The sequence below is a fragment of the Mya arenaria genome, chromosome 13 (assembly GCF_026914265.1).
Source record: "Mya arenaria isolate MELC-2E11 chromosome 13, ASM2691426v1".
Taxonomy (NCBI): domain Eukaryota; kingdom Metazoa; phylum Mollusca; class Bivalvia; order Myida; family Myidae; genus Mya; species Mya arenaria.
Genome location: NC_069134.1, coordinates 34388242 through 34412866, shown reverse-complemented (window position 1 = coordinate 34412866; position 24625 = coordinate 34388242). Strand labels below are relative to the sequence as shown.

At 37.3% G+C, this 24625-nt stretch overlaps 1 protein-coding gene across 1 annotated transcript in view; it reads right to left on the bottom strand.

Moving 5' to 3' along the window:
• Window positions 1–1029: 1029 nt before the first annotated feature.
• Window positions 1030–24625, bottom strand: part of LOC128212837 (fibroblast growth factor receptor 3-like) — a 34439-nt gene continuing 10843 nt past the window's right edge. The window contains exons 2-17 of the mRNA XM_052918183.1: window positions 17793–17927; window positions 16611–16748; window positions 15645–15782; window positions 15255–15392; window positions 14613–14747; window positions 13814–13948; window positions 10106–10255; window positions 9416–9600; window positions 7322–7511; window positions 6741–6851; window positions 5754–5938; window positions 5261–5374; window positions 4535–4605; window positions 3523–3660; window positions 2562–2661; window positions 1030–2211 (exon numbers count right to left, since the gene is read on the bottom strand). Of these exons, the coding sequence (XP_052774143.1) occupies window positions 2155–2211; window positions 2562–2661; window positions 3523–3660; window positions 4535–4605; window positions 5261–5374; window positions 5754–5938; window positions 6741–6851; window positions 7322–7511; window positions 9416–9600; window positions 10106–10255; window positions 13814–13948; window positions 14613–14747; window positions 15255–15392; window positions 15645–15782; window positions 16611–16748; window positions 17793–17927 (2120 nt within the window). The 3' untranslated portion in view covers window positions 1030–2154. The remainder of the gene's footprint in view (window positions 2212–2561; window positions 2662–3522; window positions 3661–4534; window positions 4606–5260; window positions 5375–5753; window positions 5939–6740; window positions 6852–7321; window positions 7512–9415; window positions 9601–10105; window positions 10256–13813; window positions 13949–14612; window positions 14748–15254; window positions 15393–15644; window positions 15783–16610; window positions 16749–17792; window positions 17928–24625) is intronic.

Here is a 24625-nt window from a genome sequence, read left to right as displayed (position 1 = left end):
CTTTGTTCGTCTAGAACCATAAACATGTACTTAATCAAAAGTAAATAACACATTTTATGTAAAGTGTGTATGATTTTTAGGGTGGTAATGTACGCGCAAAATTCGTCTAGATCGGACCAGTTACACACGAGTAATTGTTCTTTAACTAATGGGAAAGAAAGCATATGTTGGTTCAGAGCCATTTCTATGTAACTATTTAACATACACTACTGAAACGTAATATGTGACGTGTGTATTGTTTAACAATAGTGTCGTGGTCCACGTGCAGGATGTTTGCCGCCTAGATCGCGCCAGTATCACGATAGTTATTTCCCTTCCATTGGAAGAATGGAAATACCGTGTTTTCTGCACATTTCTTTCAAATTAAACACGGTATCATAAGAACCATTGTTTTCGACATTTATTCATTCTTTTCGGTAAATTTAAACAATTGTATTAATTGTGGTACTGCTCATTTGGGAGTAAGACTGCAGCTTATGATATAACTGTCATTATGTTTTCATTCACCAATTCGAAAATAAATTAATGGTTAATCAATATAAATCAAGCATAGATTTACTTTCTTTTCATCTGATTCCAGGAGGCATATAGCTTAGACGGACATTCTGCATCAGAAAGATTGTTGTTGTTTTTCGAAAGCATGCCCTCGGATCCAGGGTTATTTCCCACAATTGAGATCTGTTCTATTGTGAGTTATCATGTATGATCGAAATGAAGGCATTGATGCAAAAATCAGCTTATTCTGGGACCAAAAATAAAAAAAACCCCGTAAACACCGTCAATCTATAAGAGTGCAGCTTGAAACTGAACTGCTACTTTTACAAGCACGTGTAGTAATACGTACATGCCACATGTACACGTTGTTTCGCAACCTCTAAAACAATATACAATAATTAGGACTTGTATAAATATGATCCCATGTCCGACGGACGGATTGACGCTTCGGTGAAATATATTTGCATATATGCTTCGCAAAATCCGGGTGGAAATAATAAAAGTTTTCACTCGAAAATAGAGTATACACAAATGTTGCTTTCATAACGCTTTATTCAATAAAATACACGCGATAAACATGTATGCACTATATTACATGAAACTTAAAAATAAACATTTGGATATTATAATAATTGTATGTACACTTTTTACAGATATCTTTTAAAGATAATAATGAGGTACGATTTTATGAAAAATGAAACAGATTGATAAACAGGAATTCTGCGAACCGGGATGTGTCTCCTGTCGAGAGCGCCCATCAGTTTTCTACAAACGGTCATCATGACCTTGACCTTTGAGCTACGAAACCAAAAAACACAAAGGGCTCATCTATTTACCATGAACAATGGGTATACAAAGTTTAAAGTCTATGCACCAAGTCATTTGCATGTTGATGGGACACAAAACGGTGAAACGTGGTCTAGTGGTAACACACTTGACTGTCAATCTAGGGGGTTGCAGGCTCGATTCCTCGCCGCACCACTAAAAACATATACTAATCGTCTTCCGGTAGGGACGTTAATTAGGGGTCCCGTATGACAGTGCTATACACTGGTGCACGTTTAAGAACCAAGGTAGCTCTAACCAGGGTTATATTCTGTCTGTGCTCTATGCCACAAAAAGCTAAAATGACTAATAATCTTATCGGAGCACTTTTCAAATAGGCAAGGCCCCAGTGCGAGTGTAAAAAAGCTTACACAACAAACTGGTGATGCCAATGAGGACTTGGGCGACGACGACACCGAACAAAGTAATCCATGTATGTCTGCAATGCTTTGCACGCGACACAACAAAACACTTTCAAAAACAAATGACGTAAAAACAATGTGGGAGGCCATCAAAGGAGTATCTTTTCGCTTTGAAATGCAAAGTATCGTTAACATCATATTACATTATTTTTGTAATCACCTCAATCTCAAAATCGAATCAAGCCAATCATCAAAGTTTAATCTTTATATTGTTGTTATCAAATTTTCCACAACTGTTGAATGCCACAACTGTTCACATGTCTAGGGAGATTCACCGATGACCCTTTCTCGTTTTGTTCACTTTCGACCCGGGAACACAGGCGGCCGATAGTTGGCTGGAAACATGGCTGGCAGGAGTCTACATGTAGTACTAGTCCAAGGTCAGCTTGATTCTAAATGGCTTGGGCTGTAATCACGGCTGTCCGTTCATCTCAGTGTACGGCATTTCCTCATCGATGTTAATGTAAATCTGAAATCAGACACGTAAGCTTTTACAGAAATGACTCAAATTTGTTGTTTGAAGGAAGTTCGAAGGGGAATATAGGATATATGCATCCTAGACATTTCTCAATATAAAGTAAGACATTGTTCTTAATGTAAGTAGAAATATGCTGCATTATATAACATTTCTGAACATTCAATTATTGCTCTAGCTTTTAACCGGGTCAAACGAGTTCGAATCTCTGCCTTGACGAATGGTTTAGTTAAGCCACCTCAGAGTTGACAGGTCAATCGATCTCGGTTTGTTAGCTAACTAGACACCATGACGTCATGCATATTGCTTTTTTAGGTAAACGAATTATGACGTCACTTCCGTACCTGCGTATCATCGACCATGGCCTGAAGGCGGGATTGCAGATCGTGGAAGTCGGGCCTCATGTTCGGCTCCTCCTGCCAGCACTGCAGCATCAGACGGTACCTGTATTAGTATATTAAAGTTAGAATGTTGATTTATGACGTCACTTCCGTTCAAGCCTGAAAGCGGAATTGCAGATCGTGGAAGTCGGGTCTCATGTTTGACTACTCCTGCCAGCACTGCAGCATCAGACGTTACCTGTATTGGTATATTAAAGAAGTTAGAATGTTGATTTATGACGTCACTTCCGTTCAAGTCTGGGGGCGGAACTGCAGCTCATGGCATCCAGTCTCATATTTTTACCTGTTTCTAAAACTGCAATCTCATACAAATCTAAATTATCAAGGTATTCATCAATTGCACCGTTTACCGTCTGATTCCCATGCTTTGGACAGGGATCGAGGTATGTCAATATCATGAACAATTGTGCGCGAATACCCAGGCGTCATCGACGGATACCCGCGATACACACTACGCTATGCTTCGTTGTGTACCGTGGGCAATTTGGCTAGAAAAATCTCGTTATAATGAATGATTAAACAGGCAGTTTCATTGTTTCTGCAAAGTACCAGATGCTTTACGGTTGAAAAATATTCTGGCGATTGCCGGAGTTGGACCGGGTCCGCCTTCTAAGTTCAAAATATTCGGCAGTAGTCAAGACCACACGGTCACGGAGGCTGCCACGTGCGAATTCATTGGAAAAAGTGTTGTCTCCCATGCCTCATGCATTTTCATTACAGCGAGAGTTTGTCAAACAATTGTCCCACGGTATGTATGAAGTGTAACGGAAGAAAGTACCGTGGTTGCCGACGGTGTCCAGGTGTGATCTCTGAGAAATATTCATATATCCTAAGTTCTATGTTTAAGAGTTATCCCATCCGGCCGGACGAGTAAAACATTGCGACTACCAACTCTCCTACTTACAGTGCCATGTCGCTGTGTCGGGGCCTGCAGAGACGGTAGCCTTGCTTGAGAAGACCACAGAACTGCTGCGTATCCATTCCATGGTAGGGTGTGCCCCCGAATGTGGCCGTCTCCCATAGTAACACGCCGAATGACCACCTGGTACGGGACAGAATATGACTGAAGGTATCCGATACTCAATAGCATGTGCATGTATATGAATTTTCAATGCTTGGTGACCCCATATTATTTTTTTACTTTAAAGATTACAAAATATTAAAATAAAAACCGAAGTTACTTCAACTCCAGTAGTTAGTTTAATTACCTGAATTCCCTGTCATTGAATACGCTCAACGGCCTTCATTAAGTTATAAGCTATATTTAAGATTTGCATCTATACATTTTGACAGACATGACGTCATAATTTGGTTCCCCGCCTGCTAAAAACTGGTTATAAACTTAGTCAGTTAATTGGAACATATATTGTAGAATCTTTATGACTTTCTCTTATTAATCATTATGAGTTTACAAAATATGTATCAACTAAAACATTATGTTGGTAATGTTGTTTTTTTATTAGAATAAGTAGTAAACTTTCAAGTAATACCGAATTAATATGATGCTATCAGGCATAAAAAATAACATTATCGTAAATGGCATGAGAAAATGACTAGCTTATTTGCTTAGGCCTAAACAATAAATAGTTTGGCCAGGCTTACATCCTTTAAAAAAAGGTAGGGTAGGTAGGCTTTACTAATTTCTATATTTTTATTAGGCTTTGTATACATATATATACATATTAAAACACACACTTACTTTAAAAAAAAATACCAACTGACTATAAAAACACTAGGGTTGGCGCCTATTTCGAAGGTAGGCTCGGGTAACCCGAACCAAATTTAGTTTTGTGTTAGGCCTAAGCTTAAAAAATACACATACGCGCATATCCATATAATATGAGTCATGTTTTCTATGAGTTGTGGGCATGGCATGGTAAGTTAAAACTTCAAGTTTCTGTGGTCAAACTACTTACACATCACTTTGTATGGTATAAGTGTTGCTAAATATGGACTCCAACGCTAACCACCGCACTGGAACTTTCGACTGAAAACATACACTGACAATATTAAATCACGGCACAAATCTTTAAATTACACTGTAAATTTGACTAACATAAATATGTCTCTGTCTTAATTTTCTAGCAGCATACATGATATATACAATAATAAATATATTTTACCTAGGCTTATTTGAATGACCATTTTCAGTAAACAGGCCCAAATTTCTCGAACATTTTTCAGCGTTATAAGCTTAAGTATCTTATTTCAATTACCAAAATTACTTGCTTAAAACTGATTTTACAGAATAGAAACTAGTTTATCGCAAAAAAATCATAATGAAAGTTTCCCGTTCAAGTCCCAGATCCGTTCAATATGAGAATACAGTCGAAACTCGCTATGTCGAACTCTGTTATCTCGATGCTCTGTTTATGTCGAACTTTTCCGAATGCGTTGGGTTTAGTTAAACTCTTATTGTATTCCGGTTACATGGAATGTAACCTCAAAGTAATTCCCGAGGTCTTAACGACTTCGGCATAGCGAATTTCGGCTGTATAACTCGTATTTTACCAAAACAAAAATAATGTGCTTATAAGAAGATTGTTCAAGAAATTTAGGCCAGAATGACTAATAAATTCTTTATAGCTACAAGTGCAACTTTTGAAGTGACCAAAAATGCTTTTAAAAAGCAGGAAACATACCCGCGTAGTTTTCACGTAGGTATCATCATTCTTTGACAAGCCGAAATCAGCAACCTTAGCCACGAATTTGTCATCTAGTAAAACGTTCCTTGCTGCAAGGTCGCGGTGAATAATCTGAAATAAAACATACGTAAGTTACTGCCAATAAAGACTTGACGTTGTGTGAAAGTCATTACAAAACCACCGGTAAATGTGATACATCCACATAATTTGCCGGAATAACGTTTCATAAAAAAGATATCGGTACATATATCTTAAACCATTTCAAAGGAAACTTTCGGGGAGTTTCGAGGGCTTACTTCCTGTTTTAGACTGATACGGGCATGTTTCGTAACTCATGGATAATACGGAATCTTTTTAATCGAAACGATGATTGACTGGGATGCCTTTGCTGTATACAACCTTAGCCTTTTAGCACCAACTACGGCATTCACGTAAAAAAATCATATTACCAAGTATCTTTTCCTAAAAATATGTTACAGAGCATGGTTACCTGTCTATCAGCTAGGTGGGACATTCCACTGGCCACATCCAGAGCAAACTTCAGCATCTGTGAGTACGACAGTTGATTCTGGTTTTGAACATTGCTGTACAGCTTCTGTTTCCGCTTCCGGCACTCCCGAAGATGCGTGCGCAGGTCACCATGGGGACAAAACTCCATTGCAACGTACATTGTTCCTGAAAATGTAGAATATCAACGTAACTAACATGTTAAAGGGGCTACACACCATATGGTCCAAAAATCGGCAAATACAGTATTTCCCAAAAACAAATCTAGAATTGTCAATGCCAGCTGGTATGCGGCCGATAATACATCACTTTACATAGTTGAAATAATAAACGCAACAATTGTGTTGCTGTCTTATCTGTGTTTCCCCGTTTCAAATAGCTCATAATGGTTTCCCAGTTTAAATCATATCCGTTTATGAGTACAAATAAATATACCGACACTATTTTTAAACTTACTGGGATTTACGTGGTAGACAACCCCAGTAAATTTCGAATTTGGAAAAATGCGCAAAACCTGCTAAAGATGCATGTGTCGTAAGCGATGTAATGTATAAGTAGGATTCAAAGCATTGTTCACAACGATGTCAAATTTATGTAAGCTTTTGACAATTTTCTTTTTTTCTTGCAATTGTATCATCTGGTGTCTAATCCCTTTACCGCCCTTATAGTTCCAAGGTGGAAAGTGTTGTTTTGAAGTTTGATTTCTTCCGCTGACACCAATATGAACATTCCCAGCAAGTGTCAGAATCATGGCTACTTTTACTGAATTCCTATCTCTCATAACTGCGTGTACTTTAGCAAAACGCTGTCTCTAAATATAGCATTCTCCTCCTTATTAATGATACCCCTGCCAAATTGCCTATCCAGTTTGATACCCCGTTTCACCCCAAGAGTTCAGACCCGATACCCCGGTTCACCTGAAATTGACTGAAATCTACGTTCATCTCCAAATGACTGATACCACGCTCACCTCCGATATTGCAGGAGCCGACGAGGCACACGACGTTCGGATGGTGGCCAACTTTCTTCAGAATCATCAGCTCATTCATGAAGTCCGTTTTGTCCTTCTCGGAGGCGTTCACTGAAATGTGGTGAGCGCGTTTGATATTCCAAACGGAATTTTCGTTAAGAAAGAAGATCAGTTCAAAGTTCCAATGACTCTAAAGTCGGATTTAGTTTTAATTTTAAAACGGCTTACACGGTAATGATAAATTGTACATACATTATGTTCGAAGATCAAGTAGGAGTAAAGCGCCAAGCGTTTGAAAGGTAGTCTAATAGTTCCGGCCCATGTATATTGCCAAATTATTTCCAATACAGTCGAATTCCGTTGGGTCGAACTCGCTTGGCTCGAATTACTCGTTGGCTCAACTGAATGTTAAAGACCGATTTCTTTATACTGAACGTAAGCATTACCGCTTGGCTCGAATTTTTTCCGAGGCTCGAGGTATTGTCGCCGGTCCCTGGATTTTCGAGTCAACGGGGTTCGACTGTATATCAAATGAAACATACATTATAGAGTATTTAGATAGATAAAAACATAAGTTATACCTTTTAATGATTTGACTGCCACAGGTACATCATGGCTACGTATATTCTTAAGATATGCCTTCCGGACCTGTCCAAACTGGCCCTGTCCTAAACGGTCCGAAGTCAGGACTAGGTTGGCTTTTGTGATTTCCCATGGGCCGCATTGTACTTGCTCGTAAAGATGCGGCTCTGCATCATCATTGCTTCTTACCTGGGGACGAACATGAATGATACAGTTATATTTCCGAAAAAGTGATCCTTTCAAGAATCAAGTACAGTCAAAACTCGCTATGTCGAAGTCATAAGACCCTCTGGACATACTTCGAGAAAACGAACATTCGATATAACCGAATTAAAAAAAGTGTATAACTCAACTAAAAAGGGTCGAACAAAGTTCGATATGACCATAAAATCGAGATAACAAAATTCGGCATAGCGAGTTTCGACTGTACATTCAAGTAACAGTATGATAGTATAATTTCGTTAAGATTGAGTCAGTTTACGTACAGTTAATAAGTGTAACACAGCTATAGGGGATCGTTCACGTTTTATTGGGAATAGAACAAAATCATTTGATGTGAAATGTGAACAAAATGCTTTTAACATATTGCAACAATTTTTTAAGGAAAAGCGTTTGTAACGCTTTTTAAAATTTACTGACTGACTTGGATTGAAAAAACTCAAATAGTCTCTTAAATGGCCCCTTGCAGCAGAAACTATATCACTAAGGACTAGAACATGAGTTAAAATCATTCGGGAAACTTCGGCCAATTTCCATCGAAACCAATCTCGGATGTACATGGACGGCTCACAATGTCAGAAATCTTCACCTCTAACTACGCTGCCGTATGTCGCGTAATAATTTCAATATAGCAGTTAAACTTAATAACTTTACTCTTATGCATCCAATTATTTATGCAATTATACACTTCAATGGGATATCAATTTAAACTTATTTATACTAAGTACGCGTTAAAAACTACAATTAATCAATACTATTATTTAAAATTTAACGAACTACTTCTACTGATGTACCGGCGTACCGGCATACATCCGTGGTTGTTTTCTATGGAAAATGGAAAAAGAGTTCCGAATGCATCCGAGGTTGTTTTCTATGAAAAATGGAAAAAGAGTTCCGAATTCATCCGAGGTTGTTTTCGATGGAAAATGGCCGTGGTGTTCCGAATAGAATAAACGTGCTGTGAACGATCTACAAAGACGTTATATCTATCACAAAATAACTGCAACTGTCGCAGTAATACAACGCTTCAGTTGTTTTCGTCAAATAAAATTACTCATTTATAAATAAATATTTATAAAAAAAACCCTCAACTTTTCAACATAATCATACGATCACACTTTATCATCGTTTAATGAAATGTTTGAAGGCTGTACTCATTTTTGTCATACAAAAACTCCTAAATTTCACTTAAATTATGATTTTTGTTTTCAATGATAATATTTTACTTTAAATGAGTGGGAAATGTAGTAAATTTGGCATGTTTATTTCATTTTTATTACATTTCAAAATTTGATATTAAAAGACCATAAACATATTTACTCGACATTATTTTTATTCAGAAGAATTCAAAATGAAACTGAAATTTTGACAGGTTCATCATATTCATAATAATTAATTTTAATATCATGATCGCTATCATGATCTCTATCATGATCATGATCATCATGATCATGATTATCATCATCATGATAATGATCATGATCATCATGATCATCATGATCATCATGATCATCATCATCATCATCATCATCATCATCATCATCATCATCATCATCGTCATCGTCGTCGTCATCATGATCAATCATCATCATCATCATCATCATCATCATCATCATCATCATAATCATCATCATCATCATCATCATCATCATCATCGTTGTCTTCGTTGTCGTCGTCGTTGTCGTCAGTGTCGTCATCGTCAACACCACATCAAGAGTAGAAGTAGTAGTAGAAGTAGAAGTAGTAGCCACAGAAGCTACACCATTTCCAACGGTAACATCATAATGAAAAACAACACCAACAACATCCAAATCTAAATGACAGTATGATGCATTAACCTGTACAAATCCTTCATGCGTGTCATGCAATGTTACCGATGCTAGACGGGTCAGCTCATGGGCTATATCGGTCTGTCGCGGTCGGATACAGATGAAGTAGACCATGGTTGAAGTGAAGGCGATAAATAGGAGCACAATTATGACGACCAGAAGGGAGACTGTTGAGGGCTTCTTGAGGGCGGAGTCTGCGGTCTCTACATGGTTTGTGAAGATCAGGTTGTCTGAAAAAAGACAATTAATTTTATAAGCAATTGAAATGTGCGCACAATATACTTTGAAATGTTACAGTTGGTAAAATGCTTTTTATTCATGGGCAACACACACATGAGGACATTCACGACGCTTTTTAATTCCACATTAAAGCCGCACTCTCACGGATTGAACGATTGGACATGTTATTATTTGCGAAAATGCATGGAGAGATATATGACTGCTGCCAAATATTCAGATTGCATGTTTCATATTTATATTCAAAAATATTTTTAATGCATTTTTCTTAAAGCGTTGGTGTAACGCTTCTAGCCATAAATCATTCATTTTCGAACGTTAATATAATAAAAAACTGCGCTTAAATATTTTGTCAGCACTCAGCAGTCTTATATCACTGGTTTTCAGATATTTACGCAGTAATTGGCTCATTCCAAGACATTTTTTTTCAATACTGTTAATCTGTGGGAGTGCAGCTTAAAATCAACAGCCAGATGACATTTTAATGCTATCACTCACCTCCCGGTTTCTTCTGCGTGCAAAAGCGTCCCTCCCAGTCAGACTCACATCCGGTGTCACAAACGCCCGTGGACCGGTTACATGGTGCCCCCTCCCAGCACTGTCCGCAGCTCATACCGCAGCCACTTCCGTACCGCCCGTCCTCGCATTCTGCAGCATACAACGATTTATTTTATACCAGCTATCCGACCATTAATGCATAAACATGACACATGTGTGCCTTGATCTTTTAGGACTGAAGCAATTTGACACAAAACATATATATAATGTCGACAGACTTTTCCCAAAGAAACCGCAAACGCTTTTTTGCGCCAAAACCTGATATAATCTTTCTTTGTAAAATTTGCTCAATTAACATTTTGCAAAGGAAGTATGCTATACCCTTGAAAAAACTTGGTCCTCAAACCTAAATAAAACAACCACTTCTGAAACGGTTTAATTTGAGGCCTTCTCCACCCTCTTTCGCAATGTGGAAGGCCCTTAAAACATAGTTTTTATTTTATATAGCATGAGCGGAGCTAGCTAAAATAGCAATAAGTAAAAAAAAACGATACACACGCTTTGATACTCACGTATGTTCCAGAGAAAAAACGAACGATAACAATCTAAACAGTTCTGGATAATTTGTAGACCGCTGAGTTCTTATTCTTTCTAGTTTATTTTTATCTACTTGAGTAATGTGTGGTAAATCCGGTTTATCAGGTGTCATATTAAGAGATATTATATCCATAGATTACCGAATTAACCGGAATGTTCGTTTTTTACGATATTCCCATGGCTCAAAAAATAATCTTGTATTACAATGAATGTGCGCGTTCTAAGACTTGACTCATTCTAGGTTTTCGTAAAAAAGTCGAAAATTTAGAAATCCTATTTTCGTGTAAAAATTTTCAAATGAATGAATGAAGTAAAACAAATAGTTTACAACGCTTAGCCGAATACCATTCAGCATTGACATATATTTAGTGAAAATCATATACTGTACAGTCTAACCACGTTGGCTCGAACTCGCTTGACTCGAATTATTCGTTGGTACGAACTGGATGATAAATACCGATCTGTATATATACGAAAGGTAAGCAATTCTGCTTGGCTCGATTTTTTTTGAGTCTCGAGGTATTTTCGCCGGCCCCTGGGAGTTCGAGCTAACGAGGTTCGACTTACATTGCAGCTAGAGCAGAAACACACGGACGTTTTCATTTAAATAACACATTAAACTCTATGGATGTCTTTGAGATATATCTATTGCACGGTACTTTTAAATACGCAAACATTATTGATGGTTATTCTATAGATATAGGAAAACTCATTTAAAGCATAAATTTCATTTTATCTATTATTAACTGTGAACTGATTTTGTCTCTGGTGGCAACGAATTATTCAAATGTATTATAATTATGCTTTCCGGTTGTTTATAGATGTTTATCAGTGAAGTTAAATTGATTCTGTCTCATAAAGTGAAAATATCAATTTGTTTTGTGAACTGTTTTGAAATTTAAGCCCGTTCTTATGTCCAAAACAAACTTCAGCGCGCACAGGGCAGGGACGATGACGTCATTCCGAAACGATGTTACGTTCGCATAGAATTTTGCTGGCTTTTCTGAAAACCTACAACTAATTGTAATTTCATATCCTTCTTAGGCATACAATAAATAAAAGATGTTGAATTCAGTATAAATCGCAATTCTTCAACAATTAACACCAAAAGCAAATATATCACTCGTGGCAACTTAAAGATGCACTCCCACAGATTGAACGTTTTGACAACTTTTTTATTTTTTGTCTTGGAACTAGCCAATATTTGCGAAAATCCATGGAAACCAGTTATAAAGACTGCTGACAAAAAATCAGATCGCAGATTATTATGTATAAGTTCAAAAATTGATGTTTTATGCATTTTTCTTAAACCGCCATAAAACATGAATTTTCGAACGGAAATATGAAAATATACGATCTTATACTAACGCAAAATTTGCTCTTTCCAAGACAAAAAATCAAAAAATTGTTAAAATGGCCAATCTGTGAGAGTGCAGCTTTAACGTCGGTAATGAAATATAGTTTTTGGTGCGAACTAGGTAAAAGATATTACGATCTTACACTGAAACAAACAATTCTGCTCTATACTTTGTAGCTTAAATTCTTTGTACGATAACCTTTTTTTATATTTTTAATTTATCGTGTATATGTTCTGCATTCTCATTCACCAGAAGTTTGATCATGATAAATCTAGTGTATAGAATCATCACTCTGGTGTACGAGACTGATGTCCTGATGATTCTCTGTTCAAAAAGCAAATGAACATATCAGTTATATGTCGAAATCACATCTAAAAATTACAAAACACACCAATGCTGTTTTTTCTTTACCTTTTTTCATATGTAAAAACATTCATCCACGACTTTAAGTTAGTAATAATGTGAAAATGTGAATCTGAATATCAACTGACTGTTTATTGTAAAAAAACTAGAGTGAATTTAAGATTAAGTCTAAAAAGACGTAGTGTTTTTTTTTCACAAAAAAGCTTGTAAATTGAAATCCTTTTCATCAATTTGCAAATCTCGTAAATGACACATATTTTAAAAAGATATTAAAGATGTATGTCTACAAATTTAACATAGTTCATGTGAAAATATTTCAATTTAATTTTGAATTGACTTTTGAGTGATATATATTATATTGTGAGGTATTTTGAGTGCTTTGCATTGCGCATATTTATTCTGATAAATATCAATGCAGAATTCAACCAAGCCATTCGCGTACACAAAAATTTATAATGCTATGCTAAATTTATGTTAAATTATCAACCTCTGATGAATGCGGAATTCAACACAGCATACCACCGCCATAACCATCTATACCAACACAAATAATCACCGCTACCAACAACATCATCAGTATTACAATACTTGAAGCTAACAACAACTGTTAAAGTGATGACTCATCATGTTTGATTATTGCTTCCACCTTTTAGTCGTAAATAGAAAATATCTTAATGAATAAGACCTAGGGTGGTATTCAATATTCAACATAAGTCAATCTTACGGACTCGCATCATTGATCTTATCAATTCTATTGGTCAGCTATTAATAACAAGTTATCCGACTAGCTACATCGGTCTTGGATCCAACCAAGACCTATATTGAAACGGGCCTCTGACCTAAACCCGTCCCTTGTGAACCCGTCAAGTAAATTTACCACATTTTACCCTAAAATGTTATAATAATAGTTTGTCTAAGCATGATATGTTTAATTTGCATTCTTTTCGTAGGGGAGGGCTAAAAACGTATTTTAATTTTGGAGTCTCTGGAAAAATTGTGACGCTTTTTGAAAACTGGAGCTTTCGCTGTCACTTAAGTTACTTACGGGTCCTAATTATTCCTCGATGCAAGCAACTTCTAGGGTCTCGGATGCGCTTATATTATGTTTATGTTTAATTATGTCTAAGTAATGACTTACTTGTATAACGATTAGATTACTCGCTTTTCTGTCATTTCCGGAAAATATTTATTTATTTATTTCATGTAATACAAAGAATTGTCTTTTTCTTTTAGAGTAACGGATAATAATACAAAACACACACTTCAAAGAGAAGCCCCTGTCGGTGAACACTACACGTATGAAAGAGAGGCCCCTAATAGGCAGGCCGACACATGTTTCGGAGCAGAGATCCATCAATATAACAATAATTAAAACACTCTGTCTACTTACCATCCTGACAGAGGAGTCCCTCGTATCCGGGTCTACATCCGTGCGTACAGAGGCCCGTGGCACGGTCACACAGCCCGCCCTTACACTGACCGCACGTGCGTACACAGTCCTCCCCATAGCGGCTTACTGTGCAAGCTGGAAACGGAGATAAAGCACTGGTATGGGAAGACTTGGGCCATGATTACGAACAGTCTCAAGTCCAAGTCTAGACTCAGACTCAGAAAAGCTTTTTTATGAAGGAACAAAAAAAATCATATTTATTCCATTTCTATTATATATGTAAATGTTAGTGCAACACTCACATAGTAATATATTTCAGCAATTTTCACTGCCAATGCTTTGCTTCAAGGAAAGTTACAATGAACTGAATTTTGCCATAAAATTACTGAGTCTATAGTCTGGACTCAGACTTGAGACTATTCATAATCACTGCCCCGGGAATACGCGATATTGGCTCAAAGTATGTAATGGTATGTCCGTTTTTGTAGACTGAATCTGGTCTAAAATCAATATTGTTTGTCATATTTATAAGACTTTATTTTAGCTCGTTTGTTAAGATAAATATAATCGGTTAACGAATCTTGGGTAGAAAACAATCCTTTGTGTTCTATTTGAGATGACATAAAACGTTCCCCTGAATGACAAGAGATGGACACCGACACAAGGAGACCAACTAAACCTTCAAATATACCTTGAATGATAATATATAAAATCCACTTTTTCCCAGTTATTCAGACGTTGTAAAATCAGCACAAGATATACATGTTAAAAGGACGATATAATAATCGACGTTACTTACGTGTCCTGCACGTGTGTCCAGCCCAGCCAGCCATACATCCGGAGTTGCAGATGCCCGTGACAGGGTGACAGGTGCCGGAAATACAGTGACCGCAGTGGAAGTCGCACTCCTGTCCGTACCAACCCTGGCTGCACTCTGAAGATTGTATTTATATTTTAGGACCATTCTTTCAGAATTTTGTTTCTGTTACGGTGAATGGTTTTAAGATATAATATTTGGACAACAGTAAAAACCAGTTTCGAAAAGGAAATGATTGTTTTAAATGAAGTATATAAACACGTGCTTCTGCTTAGCATGTTACTGACTCGACCGTCCATGTTGGGTTGCATCACGATGTGGAGGCGCATGTCACACGGCGCAAGTTTCGCTGATATATTTTTTCATTAACAAAACCATCCTTATGTTACACTATATGTAGCCTGTCCATCCCAGTCGCGGCCCCTCCGTGAAGACTCCTGCCACACTGCGCCTCACTGTGTATTACTTCGTTGAACCAAACATTCCCACCTCAAAACACACCCGTCCATCCCGCGTCACAGTCCCTTATATACGTCTGCCATCTGGTTGCACGTGCCGCTTCAGCTAAAAAAGCCGCTTATTTAATTGATTTAATCAACATCTCAAGAACAGAAATCCTCCTACCTATGTTACATTTGTCTCCCGTCCATCCCGGGTCACAGCCCTCCGCGCAGCCGCCTGTCACGTGGTCACACTTGTCGCCTCCGCTACAATGGCCGCACCGACCCGTGCAATCTAGTCCAAACGTTCTGTTCGAGCACACTGGAAAAATGATTTGAATTTCACCTTGACAGTTTGTTAAACCGTCCTCATTTGCAAGGACCTGTATAATTGTCCGTAATATGTTTTGCAAAGCATATTGTATGCTCCAGGTTTTGACCAACAATATAAATATTTATATATATATATAATTAAAGTAATTTTGAAAATAAAATAAATGTCAGACAAATGGTTTTAATTAAGAAGTTCGATATGTCGAATACGTCTAGGATCAATAGCGCACTCAAGACCCACCTTCATCGCACCTATTTCCAGTGTAACCGAGCGCACATCCATTCACGCATGCGCCCGTAACCATATTGCACGCCTTCCCGTTCCGGCAATGACCACAGAGGCCTTCACAGCGATCCCCGAATGTGAACGCCGTACACGCTGGAAATAGAGGCAACATAGTATTCATAGACGTCAACGTTGACGCCGTACAGTTTTACTCGTATCAATAACAACGAAACATCGTATCTTTGATAACATCGACATCATGGCGTAATTGACAGATCAAAGCAACGTGATTTTAAGTTTTTACAAGATGTTAATTTAAATGACAAACATCTTTTGAATATATTTCGTATAACTTTAACAACTTGTGTTTTTACATACAGCTGCTAGAATATCCTAATGTACAAATTAGCAACATGAAATGAATGGTTCTTGGTTGCAATGATGCTTGAAGGAAATTGCATACAGTCGAACCCCGATGGTTCGAACTACTTGGGACCGGCGAAAATACCTCGAACCTCGGAAAATTCGAGCCAAGCGGGAAAACTTACGTTCAGTGTTAAAAGATCGGTCCTTAACATTCAATTCGAGCCAACGAGGAAATCGAGCAAAACGAGTTCGAGCCAACGGGGTTCGACTGGACTTGATTTGTTTAAATTGAAAAGATGGTTAAGCTGTACTTAAAATAGGAAGCATGTTTAAAATCCATATTTTTGTTTAATATATATATATAACAATTGTTCTTACAAAATTATGCATATTAATAAGAGATGTTTTGACCCCCGCCCTCCCACAGCCTCATGAAAACACAGCCCTGATCTTTAATGTTAGTTGGGTTTTTTGCCGTGACTTAGCTAACGTTAGATATAAACTTTATTTCATCGTCAACACGTTTAAAACCTTTGTTGAAATCAAATAAAGGTTTATTGTCAAATGTGCTGTGTTTCAAGTAAAAACGTATTACGTTTCAAGATGTTCACTTACCTTGGTCGCAGCGTTCCCCTGTGAAGCCCGGCTCGCAATCTCCCGGGCACGTGCCATCAATGACGTCACATATCTTGTCACTTTTGCAATGACCACACGCCTGTTGACAGTTGACGCCATACTGATACTCACGACATGCTGAATGAGCCAACTGGTACATTTGATAATGGTTCTCACTAGTTAAAGGCCTAGTTTAAGCCTTCTATCAGTGCCCCCCCCCCCCCACACACACACACAAATCGGGGTATAGTACACAACCACTGTGTATAGATCTTAAAATTCTTGCCTTGATCCCTCTTATCAGATCTCCAATTTGAGTATCTTGCTGTGCAGTTTTGGAGGTTTCATTGTAATATTGGACCCTAAATGGCCCTGAGCCAATAAACCAATATACAGGAAATTGGACCCTACTGTGACACCACTGTAATTAGCAGAAGATGCACAGCAGGGGATTTTCATGCCAAACATTCCTTAAACTAGGCCTTTAAAGATGCGCTCTTACTCTCAAAATGATGTACCCCAATTAATACAATTGTTTAATTTACCAAAAAGGATGAAAACAATGGTTCCTACAAAAGACACTGGGTTAAATTTGAAAGAAATGTGCAAAAATCATGGTATTTCTACCTTATGAGACGAAAGCTGATCACTGAAAATCGTTTAGGACACACCAGTCATTTAATATTTGTGCGTGTTCAGCTATAAAACACATGGTTACAATCTTGTAATCAGTCATTAATATTTTCCATAATAGCATTATGTTGTAAGTAGTTTGAGGATTATCACTCAAAATGTTCGTTTGTTTTACATTTAGCCATATTGTTGAAGATAATAATCGAACACTTTCGAATGAATAAATGAACTCAAAGGAGAAAATTTGCAGATACTAACCGAATTCAAATAACGACAGGAAAAAAGAGAAACAAAGCACCGATAAAATGGATGATCGATTTTGACCAACTACAATCGATTGTCGGCGATTTCAGCCCCAACCAATCAATTCTCGATTGTTATTGAGCATCGGAACATCTTAAGTTATCAAGCATAGCTCTAAATATAACATCATAAACACTTAGACACACATACAACTGATTTTGATAATGTATAAATATTCGCCTCTAATCTGTTTGTTTAGAGTTCAAAAAATTCTGGTCTGTTTATTAGCTGTTAACCGATGTGTACCTTTATCACAAAATTCCCCGTCCCAGCCAGCCACGCAGCCGCCAGTGCACCGTCCGTCCGTTTCACATCCTGACCGACAGTGCTCCCCACACGTGTGACCTTGACCGCACTGTCCCACACCGTTAAGGCATAAGGCTGTAACAGACAAGTAACATTCAGGGATGCAAATGTTTACGTTGAGACTGAGCCCGAAGGGGCTTTCAAAGGAGTACCAGGAACTCAATTCAAAGGAGTACCCGGAACTCAATTAAAAGAATACCCGAAAATCAATTCACAGGAGTACCCGGAACTCAATTCAAAGGAGTACCCGGAACTCAATTCAAAGGAGTACCCGAAAATCAATTCAAAGGAGTACCCGGAACTCAATTCAAATGAGTACCCGAAAATCAATTCAAAGGAGTACCCGGAACTCAATTCAAAGGTGTACCTGGAACTCAATTCAAAGGAGTACCCGAAAATCAATTCAAAGGAGTACCCGGAACTCAATTCAAAGGAGTACCCGGAATTCAATTCAAAGGAGTACCCGAAAATCAATTCAAAGGAGTACCCGGAACTCAATATGGTGGTACGCGCTACGTTGTATCTGAAAATATGGCATACAACTCGCGAAATGATTTCAATAATTGTTACGCAGAAATCGAATAGAAAATGAAGGAGTATTTGATACGCAACGCGGAGGGGGGTATACCCCACCCCATAGAGTGGGGTGTACACCCACCCCCTATGGTATCACAGGGCCGTAACACTTGTACGTATAATGAAATATACGTGTGTAATAAGGGTATTAATCAAACGAGAAACACTGGTGATAATAAGAATTTGTATATGTGCCGTCCGTCCGTCCGTACAAACCAAACATACTCCTGTCCAAAGGTCGGTCAACTATCCGTTAGGCATTTTCTAATGTCTTTACTTTTAGCAAATAAACTATGCAAACGTTCTCGTCTAACTGCATATAAAAACGCGATCATAATGCCTTTTTGAATCGCAGGGTAATTTGTCGGCACTTCAAAGCTAAGCTTTAATTGGGCGGTTCATGTGAACCATTGCAAAAAGTACACTTGGTTCGAAATTAGCTTCATGTTTTTTTTTGGCTTTCCAAAAGCCACGATCATTCAATGCTCGAAAAACCTTCAAATGGTATATCGTTTCATAGGCGGCAGTTCTTTTAGCAATTTTCAAAAGAGTAGGTCATTTAAACACCAATAAGGCTTAGATTACAACCTACATTTTCAGCCAATTAAATTGCTGAAAGGCAATCATTAAAGATGTACTCTTACTCCCAAATCAGTTATACCACAATTAATACAATTGTTATAATTTACCAAAAGGTTGAATACATATCGAAAACAATAGTTCTTATGAAGGGCACAGTGTTGAATTTGAAAGAAAGGTGTAGAAAACTAGGTATTTCTACCTCACGAGACGATAGTTTATCACTGTTAATCTTTTAGCACTCACCAATCGTTTGATATTTGTGTGTATTCAGCAATAACACACGCTTATAATCTTGTTTTCAGTAATTGATATTTTCCATAAATGCATTATTTCGTTAATACATAAAGATTTATCGCTTACACCGCCCATTCTTGACCGTTAAAATGTTACTTCATACCATCTTACTATGACATAGTGGTGAAACAAATGGGCTCGTTTACCTGCCCGTACGGGTCTCGTAATGCAACGGTATGCACCATGTAATAGTAAGATGACATGAAGTAAATTCTTAATCATTGAGCGTATTACTTCAGGTCATCTAACTGACTTAGAATACAACCTCATTGGCTGATACATTGTCAATGCACAATCTGACGCAGGGAGTGTGTATTGGACGAGTGACAATTGACGGACGTTTAAACACTCATGGAAGTTCAAATCCTTTATGATCATGTCTAGCACTTAATGTATGCCTGTTCAATTTCGTTGGCTAAAAATGTAGATTGTAGTCTTATCAATGTTTAGCCACCATCGTGTGGTGGTGGTCGGGTGGGGTGGCCGGTACAAACAGAAGATCTAGACAACATGCTTATGGTGTTGTCTAAATCGTACTCATGGAGCAGGAAAATGTTCCAAAACCGTTACTTTCATGGTTGTTCCGGACATCAAAAACCCTTTGACAAAAATCTGACAAGTCATTTTCCCGGTTTTCGGTCTCAACTGGTCCAGGTGGAGCGAAGCATAGATAGGTGTATACTTTTGGACTAGTCTATGTAATAGTTAGTTGACATGAATTAAAATCTTAATGAACAAGAAAGGGCTGAGTGAGCGTAGCGAACGACCTCTTCTTTATTATTAAGATTTTAATTCAGGTCATCTAACTGACTTAGAAAACAACCTCATTGGCAGACACATGTTCAACGAAAAATTTGACGCAGGGATTGTGTTTCGGATGAGTGGCATTGGGCGGACCTTAAACACCCGCAAAACTTTTGCGAAATTCTTCATGATTAAGCCTAGTACTATATGATTGCCTATATGCAATTTCATTGTCTGTAAATCTAGGTTGTTTTCAAAACTGTCCTTAATAAGACGAAACTGATACGTATATAAAGGAGAGATAAACTTGTTCAATTCGTTCCAACAAATCTTTGCGGTCATAGCAATTCCTCACTTAGTTTTTTTTTCTTTTCACAAAATTATTAATTGCTTAATTATTGAAAGTTCATATTCTGAGGATGCGATCTATCTTCCTCGCCACAAAGAAACAGCCCCAAATGTCAGTAAACAAACTTTTTGATGGATACCAAACCCTCTTTTATTTTCGAGATCGTTAACATAAATAGGAACCACCTCGGTAATATTATTTAGGGTAGGAACTCCGCATAAGACTAACAAGAAGTCAGAGATCGTAACCACTATTAAATTATAAGAGATATCCGTCAGCCCTCCGCAGCCATGTTGATTGATATCTGTCCGCCAAGACAGCTGCTCTTGTGAAAGAAAAGGGAAGAACACGTTTAACGATTGGAAGAAAACGTTAGTCTTTTCTATTGATGATTGCAACCCAATAAAAATGTATATAATTCACTGTCATGGTTTGATGTTTAAAACTTTAAGGGGTCATGACCGTATACAAATTCATACCCCCGCCTCCCCCCGCCACCTGTGCACTAAGACGTAGATATCTATTCCCTATGTACATTTCAACTTAACCATTATTTTACTGACTGACCAACCGAACAACCATCGAATCGACCTACCAACCAAACGACCAACCAAGCGACCAACCAAACGATCAACCAAGCGACCAACCAAACGATCAACCAAACGACCAACCAAGCGACCAACCAAACGATCAACCAAACGACCAACCAAGCGACCAACCAAGCGACCAACCAAACGATCAACCAAGCGACCAACCAAACGATCAAACAAACGACCAACCAATCGATCAACCAAACGACCAACCAAACGACCAGTCAAACGATCAACCAAGCGACCAACCAAACGACCAACCAAACGATCAACCAAACGATCAACCAAACGATCAACCAAACGAACAACTAAACGACCAACCACACGATCGCGTGTGAAAGCATGGTTCCAATTGCCATACATGTGCAAGTGGAAAACAAGCCAGCATTATAAGTACCGGAAGCAATTCAATGCGAACGACAAAATTCAAACAAAACATCAGATAAAGAATCATATAATGTGAATTTCACCCTGACGCAAATTGCATGTACGCGTAGGACCTAGAATTCGGATACAATTAAAAAGAAGCGCCCACATGTCATCTTTCGCCAAGAGCTCGAGAGAGCAACATGCGACAACAGGTGCCGCTCTTCCCCGCACCACCCACGCCCCCACGTGTTGTCCCAGTATGCAGCACGAGTATCCCGTGCTCACCAAAAAAACCCTTAGCTTTATAGGTGTGAGCGTTTCGCTTGTCTTCGGCTTGTTACAAATTGCTGTAATTCTATAAATGAGTCTTGTGTCTGAGTTTAATTACGTTGCAGTCTGTGGTGCAATTTTGAGCAATTTTAAAGATGCATTTTTACTACTGAATCCGATTGACCACAACTAATGATATTGTTTTAATAATCCAAAAAGGATGAATAAATGTCGAAAACAATGATTCTTATGAAGGTAACCGAGTTAAGTTTGAAAGAAATGAGCATAAAAACGGTATTTCTACCTTATGAGACTATAGTAGATCACAGTAAATCTGTTCGCATATACCAATCATTTAATATTTCTGCGTTTTCTGCAATTAAATACACGGTTACAATCTTGTTATCAGTAATTAATATTTTCCATAAATGCATTATTTAGTAATTAATTAAAGCTGCACTCTCACAGATTGAACGTTTGACAACATTTTTGTTGTCTTGGAAGGAGCCAATGTTTGCAAAAATCCATTGAAACCAGTTAAATAAGACTGCTGACAAAAATTAGACCGCAGATTTTTATATTTGAGTTGTTGATGTTTTATGCATTATTCTTAAACCGTTAGTAACGGTTTAGGCCATAAAACATTAATTTTCGAATGGAAATATGAAACTCTACAATCTGATTTTTTGTCAGCAATCTGATATCATTGGTTTGACAGATATTTACCCAAGAATTTGCTCTTTCCAAGACAAAAAATAAAAATGGAAAATCTGTGAGAGTGCAGCTTTAAAGAAATATTAGTCAAAATTGAGCTTCAAAATTGATGTTTGTTATAAATGTGTATGTTGTGATTTTGATTAAGAGTGACACTTAAATTGTTTCCATAGTTCGTTTATTTCATATGAATTGATTTCAAGCGTTTATGTTTTTTTCAGTGCCTGAACTGCAAGAATGATTGTTTCCATATGTTGTCTATGTAAATGCATTGCATATGAAGATAATTTAAGATGTTTTGAATCCATGAACTGATAAGTCATTTTTTTTTCCATGTTTACTAGAACTGAAATCACGCGTAGGGTGGTATTGATTCATATGATTTAACTACTTCTCTCCAACAACAAAGACCTATATGTTACGTTTTTTAAAGTGTCTCTCTTATTCAAAACCAATACATACACATGTATAACAAACATAAATTTTGAGTGATACAACTTTATGCACCAGTCAATTGTAAACACGCCCCCCCCCCAGGTCCGGGGGTATACCGGGGATAGCCAAATATAGCAGGAAATTGGCCTTATCTAGGGTCCCTTGTGTGCGAGGGCATTTGGCGGGGGTTTAACCAGCAGATCGTCCCCGCAGGGCGGAGATTTTGCCCGGGCTTGGCTGGACCGAAAGTCAAAGTCCCCGCTATTCCCCGGACTTGGGGGGGGGGGGGGCGTGGTTACAAATGACTGGTGCATTATAACTACTTACTAAATGATGCAAGTATGAAAACTTTAATTACTGATATCAAGATTGTAACCGTGTATTTAATAACTAAAAACGCATAAATATTAAATGATTGGTGAGTGCTAAAAGATCTACTATAGTCCCATAAAGAAGAAATACCATGTTTTATTCACCTTTTTTTCAAATTAAACCCGGTATCCTTCATAAGAACCATTGTTTTCAACATTTATTCATCATTTTAAAATATAAAAACAATTGCATTAATTTGGGAGTAAAAGTGCATGTTTAAAAGAATAAGATAATTCAAAATTCACTATTTTGAGTATTTTCATTTCCATGTTCTGTCAGTGCTGGTTTAAAGCTGTACCCTCGAAAATTGACAATTTTGACTTGTCTTTTAGTTTTTGTCTCAGAATCAGCTGATGTTGGCAGCAATGCCTTCTATTCAGTCATATAAGAGATGTCACAATAGAACAGATCCCAATTATTTGGAAATCTACAGAACAAAAGTCATTTTTTTTAAAAAACATTATTAACGCTTTTATTAAAAATACATCAATTTTTGAACGGACATATGAACAAATGCGATCTGACAAAGACAAAAAATGAAATAGTTGTCAAAACGATCAATCTGTAAAGTGCAGCTTTATCGATTATTTAAGAAAACCTATTTATTGCAGATAACATTACATGAGTCATAAGCAGGAATATTATCCATGTATAGTGAATTAAAATATGATAAAGAGCAAAGAAAACAATATTCAAGATTCTAGAGAATTTAGAAACAATCAAAAACATAATATCACTTAGGATTTTGATTAACAACAGTGATTAGATTTTTCTAACAATTAAACACTTGTTTAACCTAGGCGATTAACTTGTGTCGATACTGCACGTTTTGATAATTATATTACAGTTTAGCTCAGTTTCAAACAATTTCGCATTATTCTGGTAGCATATGACAAGCTCTTTTATCAACATAAAATCGTGTTCAATATTTTTTTCAAAACATCAACATTCTAAATTTTGAACATTATGTTTATGATAAAGTCGATTCCTTAAGTGCATCTTTTTCTGTGAATTCCAATAATATTGCCTGGGAAAAACGTCTACAAATTTAATCTTATAAGAACGCGCTACGTTTTTTTTTTCAATCATTTAATAGGTGGCTACTGTGTTCGTCCATGTAATGGGTGATAAATCAAAGTACTAAAAGTGGTGGACGAAGTGTTATATTCCCGATGAATAAATTAAGAGGCCTTGTAAAGAACTAATGACAGAGTATGATGCACCATCATATCTATTTCAAACAAATATCCGCAAATAACCTGTTTTAAAATAAGACATCCATTATTTATATGGTGAGGGATATATTTTCAATTTATCTGGCAGAACGATATGAAACAAGACAATTTTGGATTTACCAAGAATAGAAAGCATCGTAGTATCCTCATCGTTACGGTATGAACACATTTTTATTTAGTTTAAATATATGCCCTGTTTTCTTTCAAATGCGAATGATGTTAGCCATGAAATGGTTAAAATGC